This window comes from Botrytis deweyae (genome assembly GCF_014898535.1).
Source record: "Botrytis deweyae strain B1 chromosome Unknown BDEW_026, whole genome shotgun sequence".
NCBI lineage: Eukaryota > Fungi > Ascomycota > Leotiomycetes > Helotiales > Sclerotiniaceae > Botrytis > Botrytis deweyae.
In genome coordinates this window covers 496844-519441 of record NW_024066233.1, presented here as the reverse complement: position 1 = coordinate 519441, position 22598 = coordinate 496844, and the positions used below count along the sequence as shown (strand labels likewise).

General features: G+C 43.1%; 11 protein-coding genes across 11 annotated transcripts; 5 read left to right on the top strand and 6 right to left on the bottom strand.

The window, feature by feature from the left end:
* Nucleotides 1-1449: 1449 nt before the first annotated feature.
* On the bottom strand, nt 1450-3817 carry EAE98_009236 (uncharacterized protein; the record flags this gene model as incomplete). The annotated part of the gene is made up of 3 exons (XM_038956857.1): nt 1450-1626; nt 1674-3435; nt 3492-3817. 3 exons carry the CDS (start codon nt 3815-3817, stop codon nt 1450-1452), a joined length of 2265 nt encoding a protein of 754 aa, XP_038806923.1.
* A 1046-nt stretch (nt 3818-4863) lies between these two features.
* EAE98_009235 (uncharacterized protein) lies at nt 4864-6921 on the top strand (the record flags this gene model as incomplete). The annotated part of the gene is made up of 2 exons (XM_038956856.1): nt 4864-5067; nt 5122-6921. 2 exons carry the CDS (start codon nt 4864-4866, stop codon nt 6919-6921), a joined length of 2004 nt encoding a protein of 667 aa, XP_038806922.1.
* Nucleotides 6922-7615: 694 nt separating this feature from the next.
* EAE98_009234 (uncharacterized protein) lies at nt 7616-9147 on the bottom strand (the record flags this gene model as incomplete). The annotated part of the gene is made up of 2 exons (XM_038956855.1): nt 7616-8832; nt 8889-9147. 2 exons carry the CDS (start codon nt 9145-9147, stop codon nt 7616-7618), a joined length of 1476 nt encoding a protein of 491 aa, XP_038806921.1.
* A 264-nt stretch (nt 9148-9411) lies between these two features.
* On the bottom strand, nt 9412-10758 carry EAE98_009233 (uncharacterized protein; the record flags this gene model as incomplete). The annotated part of the gene is made up of 4 exons (XM_038956854.1): nt 9412-10069; nt 10144-10443; nt 10496-10613; nt 10690-10758. The coding sequence occupies 4 exons, from the start codon at nt 10756-10758 to the stop codon at nt 9984-9986; spliced, it is 573 nt and encodes a 190-aa protein (XP_038806920.1). The 3' UTR covers nt 9412-9983.
* Nucleotides 10759-11087: 329 nt separating this feature from the next.
* Nucleotides 11088-12554, top strand: EAE98_009232 (uncharacterized protein). The gene is made up of 2 exons (XM_038956853.1): nt 11088-11366; nt 11423-12554. Exons 1-2 carry the CDS (start codon nt 11231-11233, stop codon nt 12151-12153), a joined length of 867 nt encoding a protein of 288 aa, XP_038806919.1. The 5' UTR covers nt 11088-11230; the 3' UTR covers nt 12154-12554.
* Nucleotides 12555-13029: 475 nt separating this feature from the next.
* EAE98_009231 (uncharacterized protein) lies at nt 13030-14716 on the bottom strand. Its single transcript, XM_038956852.1, has 3 exons — nt 13967-14716; nt 13825-13910; nt 13030-13766 (listed from the first exon to the last, which is right to left on the bottom strand). Exons 1-3 carry the CDS (start codon nt 14311-14313, stop codon nt 13210-13212), a joined length of 990 nt encoding a protein of 329 aa, XP_038806918.1. The 5' UTR covers nt 14314-14716; the 3' UTR covers nt 13030-13209.
* A 1115-nt stretch (nt 14717-15831) lies between these two features.
* Nucleotides 15832-16551, bottom strand: EAE98_009230 (uncharacterized protein; the record flags this gene model as incomplete). Its single annotated transcript, XM_038956851.1, has 1 exon — nt 15832-16551. The coding sequence occupies one exon, from the start codon at nt 16549-16551 to the stop codon at nt 15832-15834; it is 720 nt and encodes a 239-aa protein (XP_038806917.1).
* A 249-nt stretch (nt 16552-16800) lies between these two features.
* On the bottom strand, nt 16801-17123 carry EAE98_009229 (uncharacterized protein; the record flags this gene model as incomplete). The annotated part of the gene is made up of 2 exons (XM_038956850.1): nt 16801-16887; nt 17007-17123. The coding sequence occupies 2 exons, from the start codon at nt 17121-17123 to the stop codon at nt 16801-16803; spliced, it is 204 nt and encodes a 67-aa protein (XP_038806916.1).
* Nucleotides 17124-17545: 422 nt separating this feature from the next.
* Nucleotides 17546-17914, top strand: EAE98_009228 (uncharacterized protein; the record flags this gene model as incomplete). Its single annotated transcript, XM_038956849.1, has 1 exon — nt 17546-17914. One exon carries the CDS (start codon nt 17546-17548, stop codon nt 17912-17914), a length of 369 nt encoding a protein of 122 aa, XP_038806915.1.
* A 1851-nt stretch (nt 17915-19765) lies between these two features.
* EAE98_009227 (uncharacterized protein) lies at nt 19766-21142 on the top strand (the record flags this gene model as incomplete). Its single annotated transcript, XM_038956848.1, has 1 exon — nt 19766-21142. One exon carries the CDS (start codon nt 19766-19768, stop codon nt 21140-21142), a length of 1377 nt encoding a protein of 458 aa, XP_038806914.1.
* Nucleotides 21143-21725: 583 nt separating this feature from the next.
* EAE98_009226 (uncharacterized protein) lies at nt 21726-22598 on the top strand (the record flags this gene model as incomplete). Its single annotated transcript, XM_038956847.1, has 2 exons — nt 21726-22366; nt 22423-22598. The coding sequence occupies exons 1-2, from the start codon at nt 22033-22035 to the stop codon at nt 22596-22598; spliced, it is 510 nt and encodes a 169-aa protein (XP_038806913.1). The 5' UTR covers nt 21726-22032.

The following is a 22598-nucleotide window of genomic DNA, read 5'->3' as shown; positions in this document are numbered from 1 at the left end:
AATAAAAAGTGAATAATAAAAAGTGAATAATAAAAAGTGAATAATAAAAAGTAAATATTAGTAAATAAAAAGACTAAAAAGAATAAACAGAGTAAATCCACATAAGACAAAAAGTAGGTATACTCAGCATTCAAGCATCCAAATCCTAATTCTAAACATTCAACCCTTTCGAATATTAATATCAATATAACCCCAACCCTAACTATATCCATATCTCCTCACAGTTTCACAATCCTATAATCCTACAATATCTCTCCGTCCCCCAACTTCCCTTCCTCTCAAATACATCCATCATCATACAACTACACCACTGAATCTCCAAACCTTTCTCTCATCAATATATCTAGATTCCTATTCATCCTATTCAAATCACTTCAACTACCTACCTATTACTCCTCTACACACCTACCTATTAATCTACCCACCTCAGAAATATACAACTCAATAAACACAAATGAATCCCTTTCAAAATCTTCTCTTTCACATTCTCCGTCAATGCTCACATATATTTACGATATATATGTTTATATTTATACTCGCTACAAATAATATTAATATTAATATGCGTATATATACATTTATACGACATCAAGAGAGGTGGTTAAATACTATCCAACTTAAAGATACAACATTATTATAATTGAGAAAACATTTGAGATACGTCACAGGTACTTATACAACTATGTATATACCCAACTAGCAGGAATACTCAAACACAAAAACCCATCTCGATTCTCGCTAGCTAGCCAACCCCTTTTCCATTCTTATTAAAAGCCCAGTTAATTCCTACTACACAATACAAAATAACCATACAACCAAAAAAAACAAGTATTCCGATTCCCGATAAAATCCATCTCAATGTCCAGTCATAGTGCTCAAATCACATCGACGCATCACAATAATTACAAACAGATGATTTTGAAATTCTTCTCATTTTCAATCTCACAATTTCTACTTTATCACATAGAGTGTACTCGAGTACTCACCTTCACTGATGTCTCCCGATCTTCTGTTGTCTACTACATCCATCATGTCAAACAAATTCAACCGCTCCAAATCCTTTAAATCAATACCGTGTGTCTAACTCTTGATCTTCCTCTGAAAAAAATGTAACGATATAGCTCATCCTCTCTCGATCCATCGAATTTCAAATCGAAACCCACGTGTATCGATGTGTTTCTTCAGGCCGAGTTTAGTTCACTTTCATGTCAAGTTTTGAATTCAGACATTCCCCACTCGTCAGAGGCTCCCAAGTCAAATCCCATACCATACACCCATCCAATTCTATGTTTCCCATATCCACGCCCCAATGAACACCATTCTAACAGATTCCCAATGTCCTAAAGACAGCCCATGGAATGAAAAATAAGACAAAGAAAAAATTAAGGAACGTGGTATCCGAAGATATGTAGACGACAAGATAATCAAAGAAAATTATGGTGATACCACCTAAACAGCCCCAAGATCTTTTAAAGCTCCTGCTAATCTTCTATAATCTCTCAATAACTCCATTACCTCACTAATTTTGAGATCCCCTGGATTTTGAAGTTCCATGAATCGTTTGTTCGGTGGCGCGATTTTGGGTGTCTCTTTGGGTGGTAGAGGCGTAGCTAAATCAGGGGATGTCTATCAAAGTCAGCAAGTATGAATTATACAGGGTACATGATACATACACTAGTCAACTCAGCAGTCCCTCCATCCGGTACGGTTGATCTAGTCGGGGTGGGCGTTGTTGGGGTTGTTACACGTCCAAAACTACGCATCATACCCATCCCAGCAATCCTATTCATCGGGTTGAGTGAGTTGCCGAGATTTCGCATTGATTCAACAATGGCTGGATTGCCAGCAGGAGCCTGCGGAGAGGGCGTCCCTTTCTCTCCATTTTCTTCTTGAGCAAATGCAACCCTTTTGCTAGAGCTACCACCACTTCGATTACTATCCGCGCTTCTTTCTCTAGTCATTTTGCGACCACCAATGAAGCTGAGAACTCTATCATCAATTCTCTGAGCCGAATCACTTCGGCTACGTCCCTCGGGCTTCGTCTCTGCACTAGACCCATCCTTATGTTCCTTAACAGTTGGGCTTTGAGGAGTGCTTCCACCACTTACAGATCCGTCATCTTCTGGTGGAGGTGTACTGATAAGCTTTCGGGCATCATCTAGCGTTTTTGGTATAGCGATTTCTGAAGCTTGGCCTTTGGAGTCGCGCTCTTTTAGCTTTCCAAGCAGGAATTTATAGCTACCTTCCAAACTGTTCCCAATACTCTTGAACCCCTGATCAGCGGTGTCGAATATTGCATCTCCAGCTGCCCCGAAAGCCGCGGGTGGCTGGAATAAATCACTAAGCCTTCGGTCCGCTGTTTGAACCGTAGGCCGAAGTGTGGACACGGGTGAGTTCGTAGGTTTAGACACAGAAGGACTTGGAGTTGCAGAAACAGTTGCTGGAGCTGAGAGACCTGTAGGTGTAATACCAACTGTCAAAGAGTCAGGTTTATCTGCTTTCGGTGTGCTGGGTCGACTACTGATTTTGATTGGCCCTGATGGAATTTCGTCTGCCCTCAAACTTGCCAGATCTACAGTTTCAAGGAAAGAAATCGCAGCTTCTAAGTTTGTTAAGCAATAAGCAGCTTCCCCATCAATCTTCGTTTCGCATCTAAATCGCTGTATAAAGTAAAGGTTGCTTATAACATTCATCCCTTCAGGTCGAGATGTTATAAGAGTAAAGATGAGCATAGGCATAATCTCATCCGCCGATGAAGATGGATGAAAGTGTGATAAGGTATCAACAATACCTTTATGGGCTGCCTTTAAGTGGTTAAGTTTCCCAAGAGGATATCTTTCGTCGTTCATCGCAATCAACTCTCCTCTGGCACCTTCTAGCCACTCTCGAACCTCCAGTTCTCGCTTTTCAGCCGCGTCTGGCTTTTCACTCGATTCTATGCCCAAATCGACTCCTAAATCTACTAACCCTATCCCAACCACTGACAAAGCGGCAGTTTTCGATCGGAGTTTCTCGTCCTGAGCTTCATCTTGTGAACTCCTGTGTCGCCATATCCTATCATATATGCCTTCACAAACTCTCCTCTCCATTGCTTCTTCTAATGCAACACGTTTATGTTCAAGCGCTTTCCTAGCACGTTTCCGCTCGTTGATTTCTTCACTAGTTAACATCTGTTGTTCAGATGATTTTCTTTCTATTACTTTGGGACGTTCCTTATTCATAGAAGTAGCTTTCGCTCTGATCTTGCTCGCCGTCGCGGATAACGATGAGGCTGGTGGCGCTGGAGAGCTTGCGCGATGTTGTCGGGAGGATAATGCGGAGATGTGAGTGTTGATGTGATTGGCGGCAACGGCATAGAAGTCTTGAAAAAGCCCCGATAATTTGTCGACTGAAGGAGGGGTGGGATGAATCTTTGCAGATAGAGAATCAATAAAACTACAGGGAATGTTAATCAAGCGTGTTGGTTGCTTTATGCTAGAGATTCAACTGACCTATCTGCTAAGCTCACAAGTTCTATAGGTAGTTCATCGAAGTCCACGGGTAACTTTCCAGACGCCTCGGTCGATTCCCCGCCCTCTCCTCCATCCTCGGAGGTTTTCTCAAAAATATTTGATTGTGTCCCAGGTCGCTGGTTTTCTCCCAACTTTGCTGTGTTCGACATCAGTATTGACGGGACAGTGCCGTTCTGTATGGTGTTTGCTCTGAGAGGACGGGATAGACGATCCGGACTGGACGGTGGTTCTTGATTTGAAAATGACTTGGAAAGCTGCAACGGACGAGGCCGTTGGCTATCACTCTTTTTCCCTGGAGACGACATGAAATCTGGTAAAGTAAAATGCATCTTGTCAGTAAATGACTGCATTTTGAAGGCAATGAGAGAGAATTGAGAAGATGAACAGTTAATACCTATTTATGAAGTGATGAACTAAAGTCGCATGAATACTATGACGCCTGAAACTCTACTTTGCTCGAGCAACAACCGGGGATCGTTGTGTAAAAGAGTGTGGGAATATTGGAGAGTTCGATGTATGTAAAAGGAAGAGAAACAAGTTACATTTCATAAGCATAAATTGATTGTGATGAACCAAACAGGAGGTAGAAGGCAGTCAAATGAACGGAAAGGAAAGGAAATGGAAGATAGTAGTACTCGATGTAGTCTGATAGTCTGAGTACCTAGGTAGTCGAAGTAGTTTCCGTGATTAGCTTGAAGCTACGTGTGTTTATAATAGATAAGTCCACGAGAACGAGGACTAATAAGCTACTGCCTTAATTAGCTATGGACGACTCACTCGTTGACGCCAGCTTTTGCCAGTTGGTCTTCGATTTGTGATGTACTAGGTAGGTATTGGATGTGGTTTTGTATTCCGGCCGGCGTATCTTTTGGTAAATTGAGAGAGGTATGACGAAGGGGTCGGCTTTCCCAATCGATCCAGATTGACTTGGTTCAACCTTCAACTTGGGCGTATAGCTGAGTATGACTAACGGTACATTTGATCATATGAATGGATCTCCTTCTCCTGTCAGGTACGGCAATCTTTCCCAACATCAACCAAACCGAGATGGTTGTCTCGAGGCTGTGAAATATAAGAGACGCGCAAGGATTAGCCAGAGAACCAATAGGATTTCTTCATTTCAATGTCCTGCACAGAAGGATAATCCTCCGCCTAATGCTTGTGTGCTTGTGACGCCTCTTGGACATTAAACTATCGTCATCTACTCGAGTATCATCCATCACTCGTCTCTCATCTCAATACTCGAGTGTGCTCAACAAAACATACCTACTATATTGCTAATCATATACAACAAAGTAGCAAAGTATCTTCATTTCTTTTGTTTTCCTCATCCATAAGTACTTTCTAAGAGATGAGGTATAAATCATCTACATCTTGTTATTCTGCTGGCAGGGTTACAGCTCAATTACTACTATCTTTCCTGGCCTTATCGACACCGATAAGTGCATCGGACTCAACTCATCAACAACAACAACAACAGCAGCAACCAATATTGCCCATATTACCACCTTTGATTCCAGGATCTGAACAGGATTCCGCTGGAAATCATGTATTTGTAAATATATCCTTTCACCGCCACGTTTTAAATAATGCTAATAGTAAACAACAGTCCCTTCGCCACGTCTTCCATCATGGAACGTACGAATACCCTCAACTACACAAACAACTCGATATTTTAGATACCAAGTCCAAGTCAACAGTATGGCTGGAATCCGAAGATGGAAAGGGGCCATTACAAGAGGTGACAAGGCCATTGGTTATGAAGAAGAGCTCAGTGAAGATAGAACGATTAAAAGACAGGAGACCTTCAGTGGTTGATCCAATGGTGGCGGCATCAAGAGAGAGCGGAGATGTATGGGCATTATCACCGTCGGCTTGGACTGTTGACGAAATTCCTGGACCGGATATTACAGACAAGGATACCATCATAACACTGGCACAAATGGCAGCGAACGCCTACGTGGACAAACCAGAAACAGGGGATTGGAAGGACGTCAATGGGGGTTTTAATCGAACCGATGACTATGGATTTGGCTGGGATGCCGACGGGCTACGAGGTTATATTTATATGGATGAGTCGAACTCGACAATTGTCATAGGATTGAAAGGAACGAGTCTTGCGGTGTACGATGGAGACGGGACAACTACAAACGACAAGGAGAACGACAATTTGTTCTTCAGTTGTTGTTGTGGCCAACAAGGTGCTTCTTTCTACCGACAAGTCTGCGATTGTGCTACTGGAACTTACACTTGCAATGTATCGTGCCTCAAGAAAAGCTTAAGGTCTGAAAACCGATACTACACCGCGGCTCGACACCTCTACTCCAATGTCACAGCTCTTTATCCTAACGCAAACGTCTGGATGTCAGGCCACTCTCTTGGTGGGTCGGTCAGTTCTATGTTAGGGCTGACATATGGCATTCCTGTTGTTACATTCGAGGCCGTTCCAGATGCTCTACCCGTAAGTCGTTTAGGTCTACCAGCGCCACCAGGTCACAATCCAAGTACACCACAAAAGCGTGAGTTTACTGGAGCTTATCATTTTGGACATACTGCCGACCCGATCTATTTGGGAACGTGCAATGGAGCTACCGCTTCTTGTTCATACGCTGGATACGCATTAGAAAGCTCATGCCATAGCGGTATGGAGTGTGTTTATGACGTTGTGGCCGATCACGGGTGGGGAGTACATATCTGGTCACACAAGATCATAACTGTTATCGAGCAAATCATAAAAGTCTACGATACGGTACCAGTTTGCAAGTTTACACCGGAATGTGTAGACTGTCCACTTTGGAAAGAGGTAGAAGGCAACAGCAGTAGCACCGCCACTTCAGCGCCATCGACTTCGACCACGAACACTCGGAGTCGTACCTCCACGTGTAAAACGCCTGGCTGGTGGGGCTGCTTAGATGAAGATGCATCTACAACCTCCAAACATACGACTAGCGTACCGGTTACTACCACATCAACCTCAACCTCAACTTGTAAAACCCCTGGCTGGTTTGGCTGCAAAGATGAGAAAACTACCACTAAAAGCAGTAGCACTTCAGTGCCACATACACCCACTTCCACCTCTTCTACTACGAGTACAACTGCAACAACAACCTGTGAGCATCCTGGCTGGTTTGGTTGCAAAGATCCTACCTCTACTTCCACATCCGTTTCTGTCTCGAGTACAAAAGATTCATCCCATTCCATAACTTCCGCACCACCTCTCCCCTCGCCCACAAACTCAACCCCATCGACTACAACCCAAACATGCACCTCTAAAAATTGGTTTGGTTTCGTCTGCGTTGATCCTTCACCTGATGTAAAACCAACGCCTAGCGCGACTCCAAAACACAAGGAAACGTGTTTGAAGAGAAATTGGTGGTTTAAATGTGTAGATGCGAATGTGGAATTGTAAATGAAGTAATAGGAGATAAGAATTATCATTGGACCCTTCACCTTTTTTCTCTCACCGATCAAATAAGGTAGGGGTAGTGTCGCTTGGCGGGAATATAGACAAGAATGTAATTTAGCGACGAGGTTCTCGTTGCAGTCATTTTGGATTTAGAAGCATGATATACACACACGCAAACATACAGGTACGCAAGCATAGCATCATATTAGCACAGGCGTTTTCTTTCTTTTGGTTCATTGGGGTTTAGTTGGGAATAGGCTGGTTTTTATGGAATAGGATAGGTTAGAATGGGGTAGGATAGGTGCATATAGTTAGTTAATTACATATCATGAATATCATACTCGCAAACATACATCGTTGTAGAGTGGTTACTTTGACTCTCACTTTGATGCTCATTTTCACATTCTTATCAGATTGTCCACGATATCTTGACTTAAGATATCCATGTGTAGGTATCATTTTATTCATATCTTTCTCTTCTGCTGTATAACTGCAACCATCCTTAAAGAACGCCGCCCCTTGCTATGCGAAATCAAAGTAGACCTGTATGATTAATTACCTATTGCTCGATAGATATTCGTTTAATATGCACATATGCGCATTTTCCATTATCTCTCGTTCCTTTCTTTGCTTCATCTCTATATTTTCTTTCCAACAGTCTTGTCCTCATTCCGGTCCTCGTCCAGATCAACATTCCTTAATCCTCAGAATGTAAACTCTCATTCTCATCGTCATCGTCCTCATCACTCTGCACCCTAGACGCAATTGTCTTTCCACCCAAACTAGGTCTTACAGGCGAATTCAGATCGTCGTCCTCGCCTTCAGCATCTGCTTCGGAGAGCGCCTCCTCGACTTCAGCTGCCTCTCTTTCTGCGTCATCTTCATGGTTCTCTCCATACGGCCAAGTCTTGAACCCTTCCATCACTTGCTTCGTCTCCGCGCTCGGGTCAACAATACTCAGATCCACCATATCCAAAACTTCCTCTTCTTCGCCGCTAATATTGTGCCTCATCTTTTGAATATTCTTGGTTCTCTGTGGTCTGATGGAACTTCGTTGAACGACAGGATAGTAATGAGCGGCTTTTTGGTGTAATCCATCGGTCCCATCGTGCATAGCTATCACCACATATTCATCATATTTGTCATCTGTCCCACCGCTTGTTTGAACTGTTTCATAGCCACGGAGTCTCTTCAGTCTGAACGCTCCTTTGCCTGTTTCCTCATCAAATTGTGAATACAGGTCCCTATCGTCGTGTTCAGGATCCAGAACGTCGAATTTCCGTTTGATATTCTTGGCATCAGTAACCGTATCCGGCATGAACATTTCGTATTGTATCTTTTCGTCCGGAGCTGGGTTATTATGGGGATCTAATTCATAAGCTTGTCTAGCAGCTTCTTTCATTTCGATTTCTGCCTCGGTGGGATCAGCGGGTCTTAAAACACTGCTCTCAACCCGAGCGTCGTAAGTAGAGCTTGGAGGAACAGGGTTGGTGAGGAACTTCAAAAGGACATATCCACCCGCATCTGGGAAAGCATCGAGATCTGGTATAAGAGGAACTGCATCCACTAATTGGACATTCCGCTTGGTAGGATGGCGGACTCGGGTGCGATCCTTGAGATTGGTAGCGGCGGTTTCGAAGCCCTTCTCAACCTGTGCCTTGATGTATGCAGGAGATTCGCGATCAGCTGGTAAGTTTTGAACAGGTTTTGGTTTTCGTGTGTCAACAAGTCCTTTCGCTGAGGTGGTGCCTTCCATCCGCGCTTTTGAGGTGAAGCCAGAAGAGATATATTCAGTGCGTCGCAAAAATGAGACTCCTGTGTCGGAGAATTTGGGCTTGCCCAATGTCGCCAATGGTCTGAGGAGAGCACGATCATGAGGATGAAGTTGTGGAGGATGCAATGGCGCTTGTATAGCTATTGAAATTAAAAGTGAGCGATTGCGCAAGTTGCAAAGAAATATGCGAACTTACAGCTCTCGTCTCCGTCAAATATGCCTGGCATTCCCACCAAGTCTAATGGCATACCAAGTTCCGCATCGGCTTCGATATTCAATGGTTGATCTCGCGCTAATCTTGTAGCAAATCCAGGTGTAGTATATTGACCACTGGCAAGGCCAGTATTTGGGATGTCGAGGAGTTTGGGAGGATTTGGAGGTGGTGGTAAGGCATTGGAATATCGTATGCGAGCAATATATTCTTGATGAACAATTCGAGATGCTGAGGACGCCATCTTGTTGCTCGATGATTGTTTTGTGGATATGCTTGAATTTATTGTTGTAGATTAATAAATTTGGGAATGTCGCGTCTGAATGGATGGATGGACAGACACTGGGAAAATAGCGCTAGTGACAAGGCTGAATTGTACCTATGGATGCAGGTGGTACGAAGCTGTGGCTGAAGTTTTGTCCAATTAAATTTCACTTTCTCACTATGGGTCATGTCTAGTCTTGTTATCTCAGATCATTGGCCCGTACCTAATAGAAAAGGAAGCTGATTGTATCACATACATGCACATTAGAGCCTAGCTAAGATGTTTTGAGGGAAGGATTTACATAGAAAGATGCAGTCTAGGCGAAGAGTGTTTGGAAAGATATGTTCACGATATACGAACCACACACCCAGAAATAGATATCAAAGGAGACAAGTTGAGTATGCTAGATATCATTTGGTTGCGCGACCTTGAAATTCTGGAATAATGTCCAAAAGGAATTTGGGGTCTTCAGAAGGATCTTTTTGAAGCTTTGCTAATGTTTCGAAGAGCTTGAGAGGTGCGATGTTGTGATGATGCTGCTCTTCTCTTGACTTCGACTAGCTCGTATCATCTATTTCCCGATAGCTTTTCAGCTATACCGACCCTTGAATGTCCTAGAAAACCCCTAAGTATACTGGAACAGAGAAAATTGTAATTAAAATCAGTAAGGGTTTCTGCCTCCTGCTCCCCAAATCCTCTCATGAACACATATGAAGTACAGCTGTTTGTACACAAGATAGCATTGCTATCGTTTCTCAAATTCTGTCGTCACCCGAGCAGGTCATTTATTCGTTGCTTCCTGAAACCGATTGAGTTTACGAGCTGTTCTTGGTATACTTAGTCTTGCCGAACGAGAATGGCACATATCGGTATTTAATCATATGTTGAATTTGTCTGCGCACTGCGGAAAAGGTCAGTATGTTGAAACACAAATCTGTCTCTCTCAAGTTATTCTTCTGTCAAGGAATTACTTACTGGTCAATGTGAACAGAATCAACCAATAAACAACCAACACTGGCCAGAACACCGGTACATCGAAAATCTCGAACCAAGTACAAGCGAAACCAATTCCGATTGCTCTTGTCGCTGAATGCCAGAACTTAAACTCAGGAAGTCTTCTGATAAATGGGCGGAACTCTTCGTCTTGTTTAGTTGGTAATCCACCAGCAGCTCCATCTTCCATATCATTATCGATAGCTTCATTGGAGGGGTCGAACTTAGGTTGAAGGAATGCGAGAAAGAGGTTAAGAAGGTAGATTCCAAGAGAGTATGCCACTATTGAAATGTATAAGTTGAGAACGCGCAAAGCGACCAAGAGTCAACATACCAATATACCACCCTTGTGCAACGAATATGCGAATGAAGAATATCATAAGAAGCCCGAATGTAGCCAACCATCTGTAAGGAACATATGGTGTTGATTTATCTAACCAAGCTTGGTATTGCTATTTACTTCGAATTAGTCTATATGTCCTTTCCAAATGATGCGATTCAACAAATCGCATCTATGAACAAACTTACACGTCCTATCTTTGAAGTCTGCGCGCTCACAGCCGCGAAAGGGGTTTGTTCTGGTTCTATCGAATCCATATTGAATTGCGTGTCCTTGTGTCGAAAGCGTATAGAATTTGTGCAGGTGTAATAACTCTTGTCGAAGAAGTTAGAGTTGAAATGAGCGACGTTTGGTGGTAGGCGCGGAAGGTAGTTGGAGTTTGAACTTTTGAAATTCGAGACCACCTGTTTTAATAGCATCGCCCCGTGCCCAGGTGGAAAGCGTCGTGGCTTAGATTGTGGCGCGCATGTAGCTATTTTCACGTGATACTTAATCATGCGGGACGATGGGTCTTCTTTGAGGGACTCGGGGGTTAAGCTCTGAGTTCCCGAGGATAATCGGTTGTACCCGAATTGCCAGAAATGAGTTCAGTAGAAACGGACACAAGCTGCTTTTGATATTCAAGACATTGGAATTCGTGAATCTCTACTTAATGATCTAAAGTAACAGCTTCATACGATCGGGGTCAAAGTCTACCTACCTTTACGATATTCTACATCTCAATAAGTCATGTATTCAATTAGAGCATTGAGGCCCCTTGCCTCGCGATTCACAGCTTCAACTCTCCCCGCACTTTCACGAGCCTACTCAGCCAAATCCTACGAGTTCATACAAACTTCAGAACCAAGACCTGGTGTTGGACAAAGTACTTTGTTCTACCCTGCCTTCTCTAAAAAAAGTCTTTACTAACATTTGTCAAAGTAACATTAAACCGACCCAAAGCACTCAATGCATTATCTACACCACTCATAAACGAACTCAACGATGCACTTAAAGCATTCGATAAATCTCCGTCCATATCTGCGATTGTTCTTACCGGATCTGAAAGAGCCTTTGCAGCTGGTGCGGATATCAAAGAGATGGCACCGCTTACCTTCTCTGAAGCCTATACAAACTCTTTCATAGAATCTTGGTCAGATCTCACAACCGCCATCAAGAAGCCTATTATTGCAGCCGTATCAGGGCATGCGCTAGGAGGAGGCTGTGAACTGGCTCTAATGTGCGATGTATTGTACTGCACAGAGAAGGCAAACTTTGGGCAACCAGAAATTAAACTTGGGACGATTCCTGGAGCTGGTGGAAGTCAAAGACTTACAAGGGCGATTGGAAAATCTAGAGCTATGGAGCTTATATTGACCGGCAAGAACTTTAGTGGCAAAGAAGCTGGAGAATGGGGAGTTGCGGCAAGGACATATGGAAGCTGGGAGGAGCTCATTGAAGCTGCGCTAGGTACTGCCGAGACAATTGCAGGGTACAGTAAGGTAGCAGTGCAGGCTGCGAAGGAAGTTGTCAACAAGAGTCAAGACTTACCACTCAGAGACGGTGTAGAGTATGAGAGAAGAGTTTTCCACAGCTTATTTGGAAGTGAAGATCAAAAGATCGGAATGAAGGCTTTTGCGGAGAAAAAGAAGGCCGAGTGGACTCACAAGTAACTGTTAGCATTATTTTTGTGCGATAGATATCAATTTTACTGAGAGCGCTAATTATGGAAAACATGATGGGATTTTTTTCTTCGGTTTTGTTGGCTGGATGACTGTATTCTCTTTTATTTCAGACTGCTTTATTAATGGGTCGTTTGCCGCTTCTATCGCGAATTATAATATATTCTGGCCATCCACTAGTGGGTGTGGACGGGACACTATAAAAATGGACTTGTGAATTTCTCTTGATATATCGAATTAGATATCTTGGAAATTGTTACAGTCATCTATTAAATTTGAAGCAATCAAATCACGAGTGTTAATATCAAACAATTACAGAATGAATTTATTAGAAATTTCGAAAGTTGGGAAGTGTCCCGTCAATTCATGCGCCCACTGGTGATTCAATCACATACAACTCACGAATCTTACCGTCCCCTATGCGATTGAATGCCATGCACTCATAGTGTTCTCGCTCTATTCGTCCTCGATTCTAACACTCTCTCACAATATTTACATCCGAAAGAATCAGATGATAAAACGCCCAAGAAAATCCCAATCCTCATTCGTCTAAAATTCGCTTCTCTTTCTAGTTGAACAGGCTCTTCATAGGAGAAAAAACAAACCGCAATTAACTATTAGCAAAGCCCTTTAACAACCCAAGTATTTCATTTTAATTTAGAGAATTAATAAACGTTTAACTTTTGTAATTTATTATTAATTGATTTATTGTAAAATTTAATAAAGTGACAAATTTTGGCCTCTTTTTTCTTCTAAGTAGAGGCAGAAAGTATGTTTGCTGTGTTCGATTCAAAACCGAATATATAACAGAGCATTACAACATTGAAGATTAAAAGAGAATCACGAAAATTGCAACGGGAAAGTAGATGAGTGAAAATCTTCCATTGACTAGCTACTAGAGCCGTCTATTCACATCTATATATACGGTCTCTGACCAAAAAATTTATATACACCAAGAATCTAAAAGTACCCTGTACTATCTCTGCCCCGTTCCTCTCAAGTGCTCATATCACCCAAGAAGAATCAAGAGTACTGCCGACTCTCAATCTAGAAAGACAAAGTAACACCTGCAGTTCCAACAACAGCGGCCTTAACCTTGCTGCTGCCCAAAAGAGTGTACTTGTATCCCAACTTGCTGGCAGACAAGGTACCCTTCTCAGCTTCGTTGGATCCAGAGCCAAAGTCGTTGTCGTTGGCAACAGCGTAACCAGCATCGGTAGAGTACAAAGGCTTCTTGGATCCAGTCCAGGCGTTAGATTCGACAAGAACTTGAGCACCAAGACGGGTGTTGATTCCGTCGGCAACAGTGTCATGGTAAGAGTTGTAGATGTGAGCAGTACCGAAACGAATAGATGGACCACGGGAGTTGACGTTCTTCCAGTAGTTGTTGGCATAGGTGACGCGGAGATGTCCCTTGTCTTCAGCGGAGTTGGAATCGGAGTGACCGACGAGGGATGCCTTCCAGTGGTCGTGGATGAAGGAGTTGGAGAGAGTGACGTAGTCAGAAGCGTGGGTTACGTCGAAGAGACCATCATAGTAGTCTTTGTCGTGATCTCTGTTGGAGGAGAGATCAACGTGGTCAACCCAGACGTTGGTAGATTTTTCTAGAGAGGTCAGTCTGCTGTGTTGAAGTGGTTATATAAGCAAAATTGGAGAACCTACGGATTCCGAGAGCATCACCGTTGGCGGCAAGAACCTCCTTGATGGCAATGTTACGGATGATAACGTTGGATTGTTCCTTGACGAGTCTGATGAGATAAGATTAGATAATTGCAAGTGAGAATAGAGGGAGGGGAGCTCATACAATCCGAAACCAGTGAAAACGACCTTGGAGTTTTTACCGATGATGGTGGTGTCACTGGCAACCTTGACTTGTTTGGCAGCTTGGGTGATAGGAGCGGAAACGACAACGACGGTGTTACCGGCAGTGGCAGCCTTGGTGAATTGAGCATAGGTGGAAACAGTGGTGGTGGCTCCTCCAGCTCCTCCCTTGGTACCACCGTTGGTACTGGCGTAACCAATGTTGCAGGCGTCGGTAACAGTGGCGCGCTTAGCGATGGCAGCGCGGTTGACAATCTCGTCGGAGGTTGGGGTTGGAGCAGCAGTGGCGAATGCGGCCAAAAGACCAGCAGAAACAATTGAGAACTTCATATTGAAAGAGTGAAAATGGAACTTGCCCGTTAAAAGAATGTAATGTGTTTAGTGAATGTAATGAATGTGGAAGTGAATGATGGAAGTGATGATGTTAGATCGTGGGATTCATCTTCATCTTTATAGTAGAATGGTTGCTGCTGAGGTTATTTGTTTATATTGCCAAGTTCATCCGATTAACGGTCCCATGGAATTGACCCAACGCAAAGGAGGATCTAGAAGTTCTCCTTAATTCTCACCCAACAGTTTTCGATAAATAATCCAAGCATTTTGATGATGGAAGATCCACGGGTAAACGAAGAATTCGTTGCATAGAAGAGTAGAATGATAGCCAAGACGACAAACAAGGTGGCTATGCAGAATAAACGCTTGAAAATGGAGTAGACGAAGACGGGAAGACCAATGCAAATGGCGAATTCTGAGATTGTTCACTGCAATTGCAAAGGGCCAAGAGCATAGTCCCTGCATCTCACTCTCGAATTTTTGGGGATATTTCTGGGTATCGTGGACACTCGCACGATAGCCAAGACGCCTATACTAGCACCCGTAACTTCGGTGTATGCAAATTCTTGGCGAGTAAACGGACGAACGAGATGAGTGATTGAATTGGCACTCGCAGAGTTCAACGACTAGATTGTAACCTAAAGACGGATACGCGCATACTTTGCGGGACAAGCGACACTAAGCACTCTTTCAAGAAGTTTATATCCCCAATTGCTTAACGTTCGAACGATATACTTTCGAACGATATACTTTCGAACGATATACTTTCTTACGATATACTTTCTGTATTTTCCGAAATCTAGTGACTTCATCTGAGACCCAAAAGAAAAGATGGAGAAATGACGCTTTCAAGTACCAAGAAAGCCAAGCGTGTAATTTCATCTCATATTCTCAGATAGATTGAATTTTTTAAGGTTTTGTTGTTTCCATTGCCCCTTTGTGCACGTTGATAGCCAATCGCGAATCGTTAATTCAGGGGTTTCTGAAAATTGAAACACGCTTAACAAGAATCGGAAATTATAACGGAGTATGATCACTTCAAGCGCCGCCTTGGCCACAACCGCTTTGGAAATAACCCAATATGGATTGAAACCCCCACAGTCTCCTTTCCATCAACCGCAAACGTCAAGATTTTAAAGCTGTACCTCAAGTCTAAACCTATTCTAGGAGCGCAGTCGTCTGTAGATGGAGATGGAAGATAGAAGATGGAAGAGGGAAAGTGGAAGACGGAAAGTGGAAGGTGGAAGGTGGATCATGTCATGTGGTTTTTACTAAACATATACGGACAACGGAGCAGTACTTCCTCAGACTGGAAATTCGAGAGCAATTCCTCTTGGCATTGTTCGGAAGTCTCTATTGAGCTCCCGTTCAAGGCACCGACCCGACAAGGTTGGCGGTCTACTGCAAGTTACAGTGATCACCGATACATTAGCGGTAGAAGTCGTATAGTGGTCATTTGCCCAAGACCTCGTGTTGAAAAGCTTCTCCTCGAATACTATCTATCCATCGCCGTTGCTAAATCTCAAGTTTTTCCACCAGCCATTTATTCCATACTTCATAACCGGCTCTGTTCAAGTGAACGTGATCCTCATAATGGTCGTCAAGATCGATTTCCGGTGCTGCTAGCCACTCTACACGAGGCAATCCAGAGACTATGCTTTGTAGATCCTCGTTACTTCTATCAACATCTGACAGGTGGACGTCTTTCTTGTAAAATAATGCCGTAACCACGATTCGTGCTCGGGGGAATGTTCTTCTCAATGCCTCCAAGTGAAGAGCGAATTGGTAAAGTTGAGCTTCGGTCAAGCTTCGACCGGGTTTTTTCAAATCATTAGAACCGATATTGACAATAACCATTCCCACTTTCTCTTGGGTCTTGGCTTTCCGGAGGAGGCCTAGATTTATGCGGTAAAGTACGTTGGGGATTGTATCGCCTCCTACCCCGGCGTTGAAAATTCCTGGCTTTGAACCTAAATTGAGGTCGTGGCCAGTTGTTTTGAACCGTTCGAGCATACTGGATCCAATAAGTATGAGATTGGTGGCTTCCAAGGACGCATTGTCTAGATCCGGGAAATGGACATCGAGAGTGGTCTCTTCTGACCGCTTCTTCCATTTACTATTGTCCTTTATTTGATTGTCCAACTCTATATCAGACATCTGCAAGAGCAATAACAGAGAATTGGTCTTGGGGGACTTCGTTGTGGCCGCAAGGGACGATGCTATTGATGATGACATGGTTCAAAACTTCAAGGGCGAAAGGTTGTTTCCCAATGCAACAACTAATTTTGTTGGTATTTAGATTTGATGTGTCAATTCAATGTATTAGCAAAACTCTAATTCTTCTAGCAAATTAAATATATTTATATTATTCACAAAGCTGATATTCACATGCTGCGGCTCGTTGAGACGGAACCCGGAGAATGAGTCATCCGGACTCGAAATCTTCAATACATTGAATCATGTATACTTTGCAGCTCAAATCAATTAGAACACCTTTTCTGTGCCAGAATGAGGCAGGAAAGTAGGGTGCTCAAGGACTTGAGTGGCCAAATCCGATGTGTAAAATTCACCCTGAACAAGTAATCATTGGTGAAAGGACTACTCATGAGCTCCATGATGAGCTATTGAGAGTGAATGGAAATATGAAGCAAATGGTGAGTGTCTGTTCAATTACCACAATCACAGCATACGAGTGGTGATCCGCTGTTGGGAAATGATGGCTTGCCGTCCGTTGACGATTGACTGACAGCTTTAGAAGCCAAGAAAGCCAACGAGGTTTTCTCATGCATTCCTGCGGCGCGAAACATGATGTACAAGCTACCGTAAAGGGTGACGGCGAGCTTTTCACTGTCATTTAGATGCCGAATCTACGACGCCGCAGATGCATACGTTTTTCAAAAATTTCTATCATTTGTATAGAATCATTTATATAGAGGTTCCTGCTTGTTCAAACAACGTCCGTACGACATTCTAAAGTGCAGTTTAATACATTACGATCGATCTTGGCCCTGCTGAAGAACTTTCAGAGTTGCTAGATGCCCAAATCATCCGTCTCGAGTGAAAGCACTTCCCCGATACTAGCCAACATTTGGCGATAGGCTTACCCCCGCTGCTGCCACAAAACTCTCTGAGGATCGCAGCACTAACCGAAGCTGATTCACACATCTTTGTCATCGTAAGCTTGTATCTCCTGTCCGTGAATAAAACTCGGAGATTTGCGTTCATTAACATGGCTACACAGCGTGAGATATTTTCCCTTGGGGCTTCCATCGGTAACTTCTGGTTCATGCATTTTGGCCTTTTACATCATTCACAATACCAGCAATTGATTCGACTGTTTACATCGACACCATTCAGTGGACCTTCTAACGATCTTCGAAACGTTATCGGAATTAGTACCTGTATTGACCAAGATTTACAAGCTTTATGTCGAGATGGTGTGCATCTAGCTACCTCTTACGGAGCAGATGCCATTCCAGAATCTGAAGCTATCGGCCACGTATTATTTGGAGATCAAGACCGAGTTCTGCCTGAACATCAAGTCGTTGGGAATATATTGGATCTTATACCATCTCTACCCAAGACTGCTGGTGCTTGATCAGCTGCAAACATGAACATGCTTCTGTATCTCTTCAATCTTGTAGATTCGGAGCAGGTCTGCACCAATGCCTTGGAATCACGTTACCCTGAGGCAGAATCTCTTCTAACCGGTGCTCAAACTGGAATCATGCGGCCAGAGAAACTCGTACTTGAGCCTTCGGTGTGTGGGCCAGGAATACATAAGACGATACACTAGAATAGCGCGGAGAAATTGGTTGAGCCGTGGCAGAGGGTAGCTGAGAGGATGAAAATGGCGAAAGCAGCGGTTCATTTAGATAGCCATCGGGTAGCCCAGCGATAATGTTCTTAATCCCGGATCTAGTTTCTAAATCGAAGATGTTTGTACACAGTTTAATTGGACCATTGAAGCTAACTATCTGAAGCGTCTTATTGAATGTCCACGTCTCTGTGCAAATTAGAAGAGTTCAATCCCAAGATTCTGAAAGCCCTCAATTGCTTTAATCTAATCAACTATTTTCCGATTGTATCATCATTGATTCATTTAATAAGGATGTATACTGGATTGAAAATTGAATTGAAGATATTCCCAAATATTTTAGGTGTCATCGGATCGGAATAACCCTATCCCAGCATCAGCGTATCACAAGATTACATAAGCATACATGAAATACAACTTCACTACATTTGCTTCTACAAATCCATTACGGAGAGAAGCATCCATCTTTCATCCTTCAATTTGTTCCCTTCGCATACACCATCGATCAGTTACCATGTAGAAGCGCCATTTGTTCATCGCCATTTCAACTCTCCCTTTATCTTTGTCGCACACCATCTATCGATTACCATAATAAAAGCGCGTCTGTCCATCGCCATCTGTCCAACGCCATTTGTCCATCGCCATTTGTCCATCGCCGTTCGTCCATCGCCGTTCGTCCATCGCCGTTCGTCCATCGATTACCATAATACAAGCGCCATCTGTCAATGGAGCCAACAAAGTTGCTTCTATATTTGTTGTGTACAAGAATCGTATCTTATAGTACCTGTTGTTTAGAAGAACCCCGAAGCTATCTGTATAGTGGTAGTGGTTACGTTCTTTAACATCTGTTGCTTTAGAAAAACCCCGAAGCTATCTGTAGTGGTAGTGGTTACGTTCTTTAACACCTGTTGCTTAGAAAAACCCTGAAGCTATTTGTATAGTGGTAGTGGTTATGTTCTTTAGCACTTGTTGTTTAGAAAAACCCTGAAGCTATCAGTCTAGTGGTGGTGGTTATGTTCTTTAGCACTTGTTGTTTAGAAAAACCCTGAAGCTATTTGTATAGTGGTAGTGGTTATGTTCTTTAGCACTTGTTGTTTAGAAAAACCCTGAAGCTATCAGTCTAGTGGTGGTGGTTATGTTCTTTAGCACTTGTTGTTTAGAAAACCCCCGAAGCTATCTGTACAGTGGTGGCGGTTACGTTCTTTAGCATAAGTTATACTATCGTGAACAGCTTTAACACAACTCACAGATTAGCTTTCATCGATCAATCCTACGTCTCATTCTATTTCAAGAATCACGACTGGTTTAAATCCGGCATGGTTGCGAAAGTTAGTGGTTTTTTCAATGTAATTGTTGTTTTACTAAACCTATTGCTGATTATAACCACGGAAGTAGGACATATTGGTTCCGATCAAGGGACTTCAGCTACAAGAACCACCTCTCCTTCGCGAGAGAGTGTTTGTAAGATGGAAGGATTCATCATCAGGCGAAACTTTCACGTTAGGCTCTTGCTCGCATCAGAACAACCAAAATCTTAATTTTCTTATGTCAGCAAGCTCTGATACAGACGGTCACATTCATATCTACTTTTCCCTCAAAGTGTCTATCAGGCAATCTATAGCGCGAAAACAAATGGAGATGCTGTTTGTTGTTCCTCCGGACGCCAACTTCACAGATTCCTTCACACCTTTTCTGGCATCAGGCATTGATGATTTATCTTTCCTCGACGCTTCTGCCCTTCACCAAGCTGGCATAAGCAAATCAGGACTTGTCATGTGTGTAGAATTCCATCTGACTACGAGTGGTTTTGTCGTTATGAATAAGCGGAAGAAGACTCCTGGGAGTGTTACGCCCAAAGATGGTACCTCGAGCGATTTGATCAAAAGATTTGAATCTCTATCCAAAACGAAGATCTTCAGTGTATACATCAGCCCAAGTACTTATGCGCAGGTGAATTTAAAAAAATTACACGCGGATTTGATTACTGCCAAACGCAAAACTAACGTGAAGGAAATGTACGTTCAACAAGGGGCTATGTTAGTGGAATGGAGTATGTTTGGACCTCCAAATCGATATGACACATTGCCGCCACAGGACACATTACCACCGCCATACACAAAAAACCCTACACCATTATTAAAGGAAGTGCAGGTTCCTCAGTCGCCACCAGTCATGCTCAAAGATGGATCGCTATCAATTGATACCATCGAAGTGGTAATTGCAGAAACACCGACTCAAACTCCAGTGAGCCCTACTTCCACACCGGTAATGCATGGCATCTTCTCCAGCGTTGAAGAGTCGTTTGTCAGCGAACTGGACTTGGACGGTTTTGAAGAGGAATCGAGATACATTACAACAGACTTCGACGTGTGCTCGGATGAAGAATCTCTCGCTAAATTGAATTCTCGAGAACTAAGTCAGCCATCCACATCCACATGCGACTTAGCAATTTTGAATGGACTCCAGGCGAAGTTGATTGAGTGGTTGAAAGGTGCAATGACGCAAAACCCAAATGTATACAAGCACAAAGGTTTAGCTGGAAAGCTATCACTTCTTGGTTATTATATCCGTACATCTAATGCTGAAGGATTTAATGTCACTAGACTCTGGTGTTCTGCGATATTTTTCTACGATCCGCTTGATTCCATCGACGCTCCCGAGACTCCCAAGTCATATCACCAGAGCAATAAACATCCCGTCTCACAGATGTTCGACCTGATTGAATGGGCTAATACGTTTCGCTATGGCGCTGAGTTTAGTTCGCCTCTGGTGAATGATTTTGTGAAGCTAGGTAGCGCTGCTCGCTCCTTTGTCGCATCTCGGACGCAGCAGAACCAAGAAAATTTCGATAATCGGAAAAGTGTTTGCATGGCTCGTATATTGACTGCATTTGGCACATCGGATGTTGGTGAAAAGAAGCGCAAGGCTGTTTCTGGAAAAGAGCGCAATCTCTTGGAAACTCCTGTCAATGAGGTATCTAAGCGAGCCAGAATATTAAATGAAAGATGATTTCAATCAAATTCATGCGTTCAATCATCCCAAAACCGCCGATGTATCTCCAGAAATCAGTGACACTTTTTGGCACTCAAAGAAAACATGCTAGTGAGAGAGTAACACAGTAATATCACGACTGACTGATCAATTTTAACTCCAATTGAATTGAAGATTCGGACCGCCACCTGCAACATAATCTAATCTAATTAGTTGGTTCAGTAAACTATTCTTTCAATCCGTCACAACCCCGCTTCCTGTTTAAATAATAAAAATCATTCTTAAATTTAATATCTCGAAAGATATAGTATGAATATAGGTATAGGTTTTAAGTAGTGTTAAAAAGAATTATAAAGAGTACTAGCGAGGCTATTGTTATTTTTACTTACGAAAGACCGAGAAAAGCTCGTTCTCTATAATATAGAATACCTTGTTAGCAGATTAGGCTTGCTCAGGTTCTCGTCATCCATCAGATAATGTGTTCCTAATTTTTATATCCAATTAATACTCGTGCGGCCAGAAAGAAGTGTGCCACACTCCACTCGCAGGCATATCCCATAAGGTGGTAAAATACAAGATGATTGGTGGCCCATATTTAGGTGGAGTGCTGCATACTTTCTGGCAGCACGAGTATCGTGTATTTAAGAAATGAATCTGCAGACTCAACACGCTTATTTTCTTAAATGGAGCAATGCAAGCTGACATAGTGCAAACTGTTGGTACCCGCTGTTGAGATGCCTTCAGACCCATAATGTAACTTGCCGTGTTCCGGTTCTCCAAAGAGAACCTACTACAATATGGCAATTTCTCTCCCACTCATCGGCTCTTGTAGCATTTCTTCACCACTCCTCACGCATTACTGCAGAAAAAACTAAAAAAAAACTTCAAATTCTCAAGATTTCTTCAAAATGTCCACTGCCCCTTCAGTTCCAGTTCCCCCGCTCGACGCACCCTCATCTACAGTCCGGGAATACATTTCTCACATCCTTCATCATCATTACGATGTCCCCAAGGACAAAGCCGAGACCCTGGCCGCGCAATGGAAATATGGTCGCGGAGAAGAGCTCCGAACCTTCGACGTCGATACGTTTCGCTCGATCTTCGGTGTTGAGGCTGGCACCTTGTTATTCGCATACGTAATGAAGGAACTGGGTTTATCGAAAGCCAGTTCCAGCAAAAAGCTCGCTGGCGGAGGAACGCCCCAGCGGGCGGAAAGGGATGTTTTTGGATTAACTCCTGGCTGTACGTCTATCGTCTTTTCTATCGGGTGCTGCTGAATTAGCTGACGTGATGCAAAGTATCGCTCGTCTATTTGACCTTGGGCCTCAGTGTGGCCTTTGGTGTTATATTGTGGTCTGAGATGGGGACGGCACGTTTTGAAAAAATACAGGTCCTGATTTTCCTGGCTATGTTTTCGTTTGTTGCCTTTTTGGTCTCGTACCTGGTGTATTATTTTCCTTTGGGTACAGATTGA

What these genes read in the sequence shown, in the direction of transcription:
- EAE98_009231 (XM_038956852.1), bottom strand. Translation starts at nt 14,313, where the DNA reads ATGAAGTTCTCAATTGTTTCTGCTGGTCTTTTGGCCGCATTCGCCACT. An exon ending in GTTTTCACTGGTTTCGGATT is followed by an intron (nt 13,911 to 13,966) that starts GTATGAGCTCCC and finishes TTATCTCATCAG; the next exon opens with ACTCGTCAAGGAACAATCCA. An exon ending in CGGTGATGCTCTCGGAATCC is followed by an intron (nt 13,767 to 13,824) that starts GTAGGTTCTCCA and finishes TGACCTCTCTAG; the next exon opens with AAAAATCTACCAACGTCTGG.
- EAE98_009232 (XM_038956853.1), top strand. Translation starts at nt 11,231, where the DNA reads ATGTATTCAATTAGAGCATTGAGGCCCCTTGCCTCGCGATTCACAGCT. An exon ending in AAGACCTGGTGTTGGACAAA is followed by an intron (nt 11,367 to 11,422) that starts GTACTTTGTTCT and finishes CATTTGTCAAAG; the next exon opens with TAACATTAAACCGACCCAAA.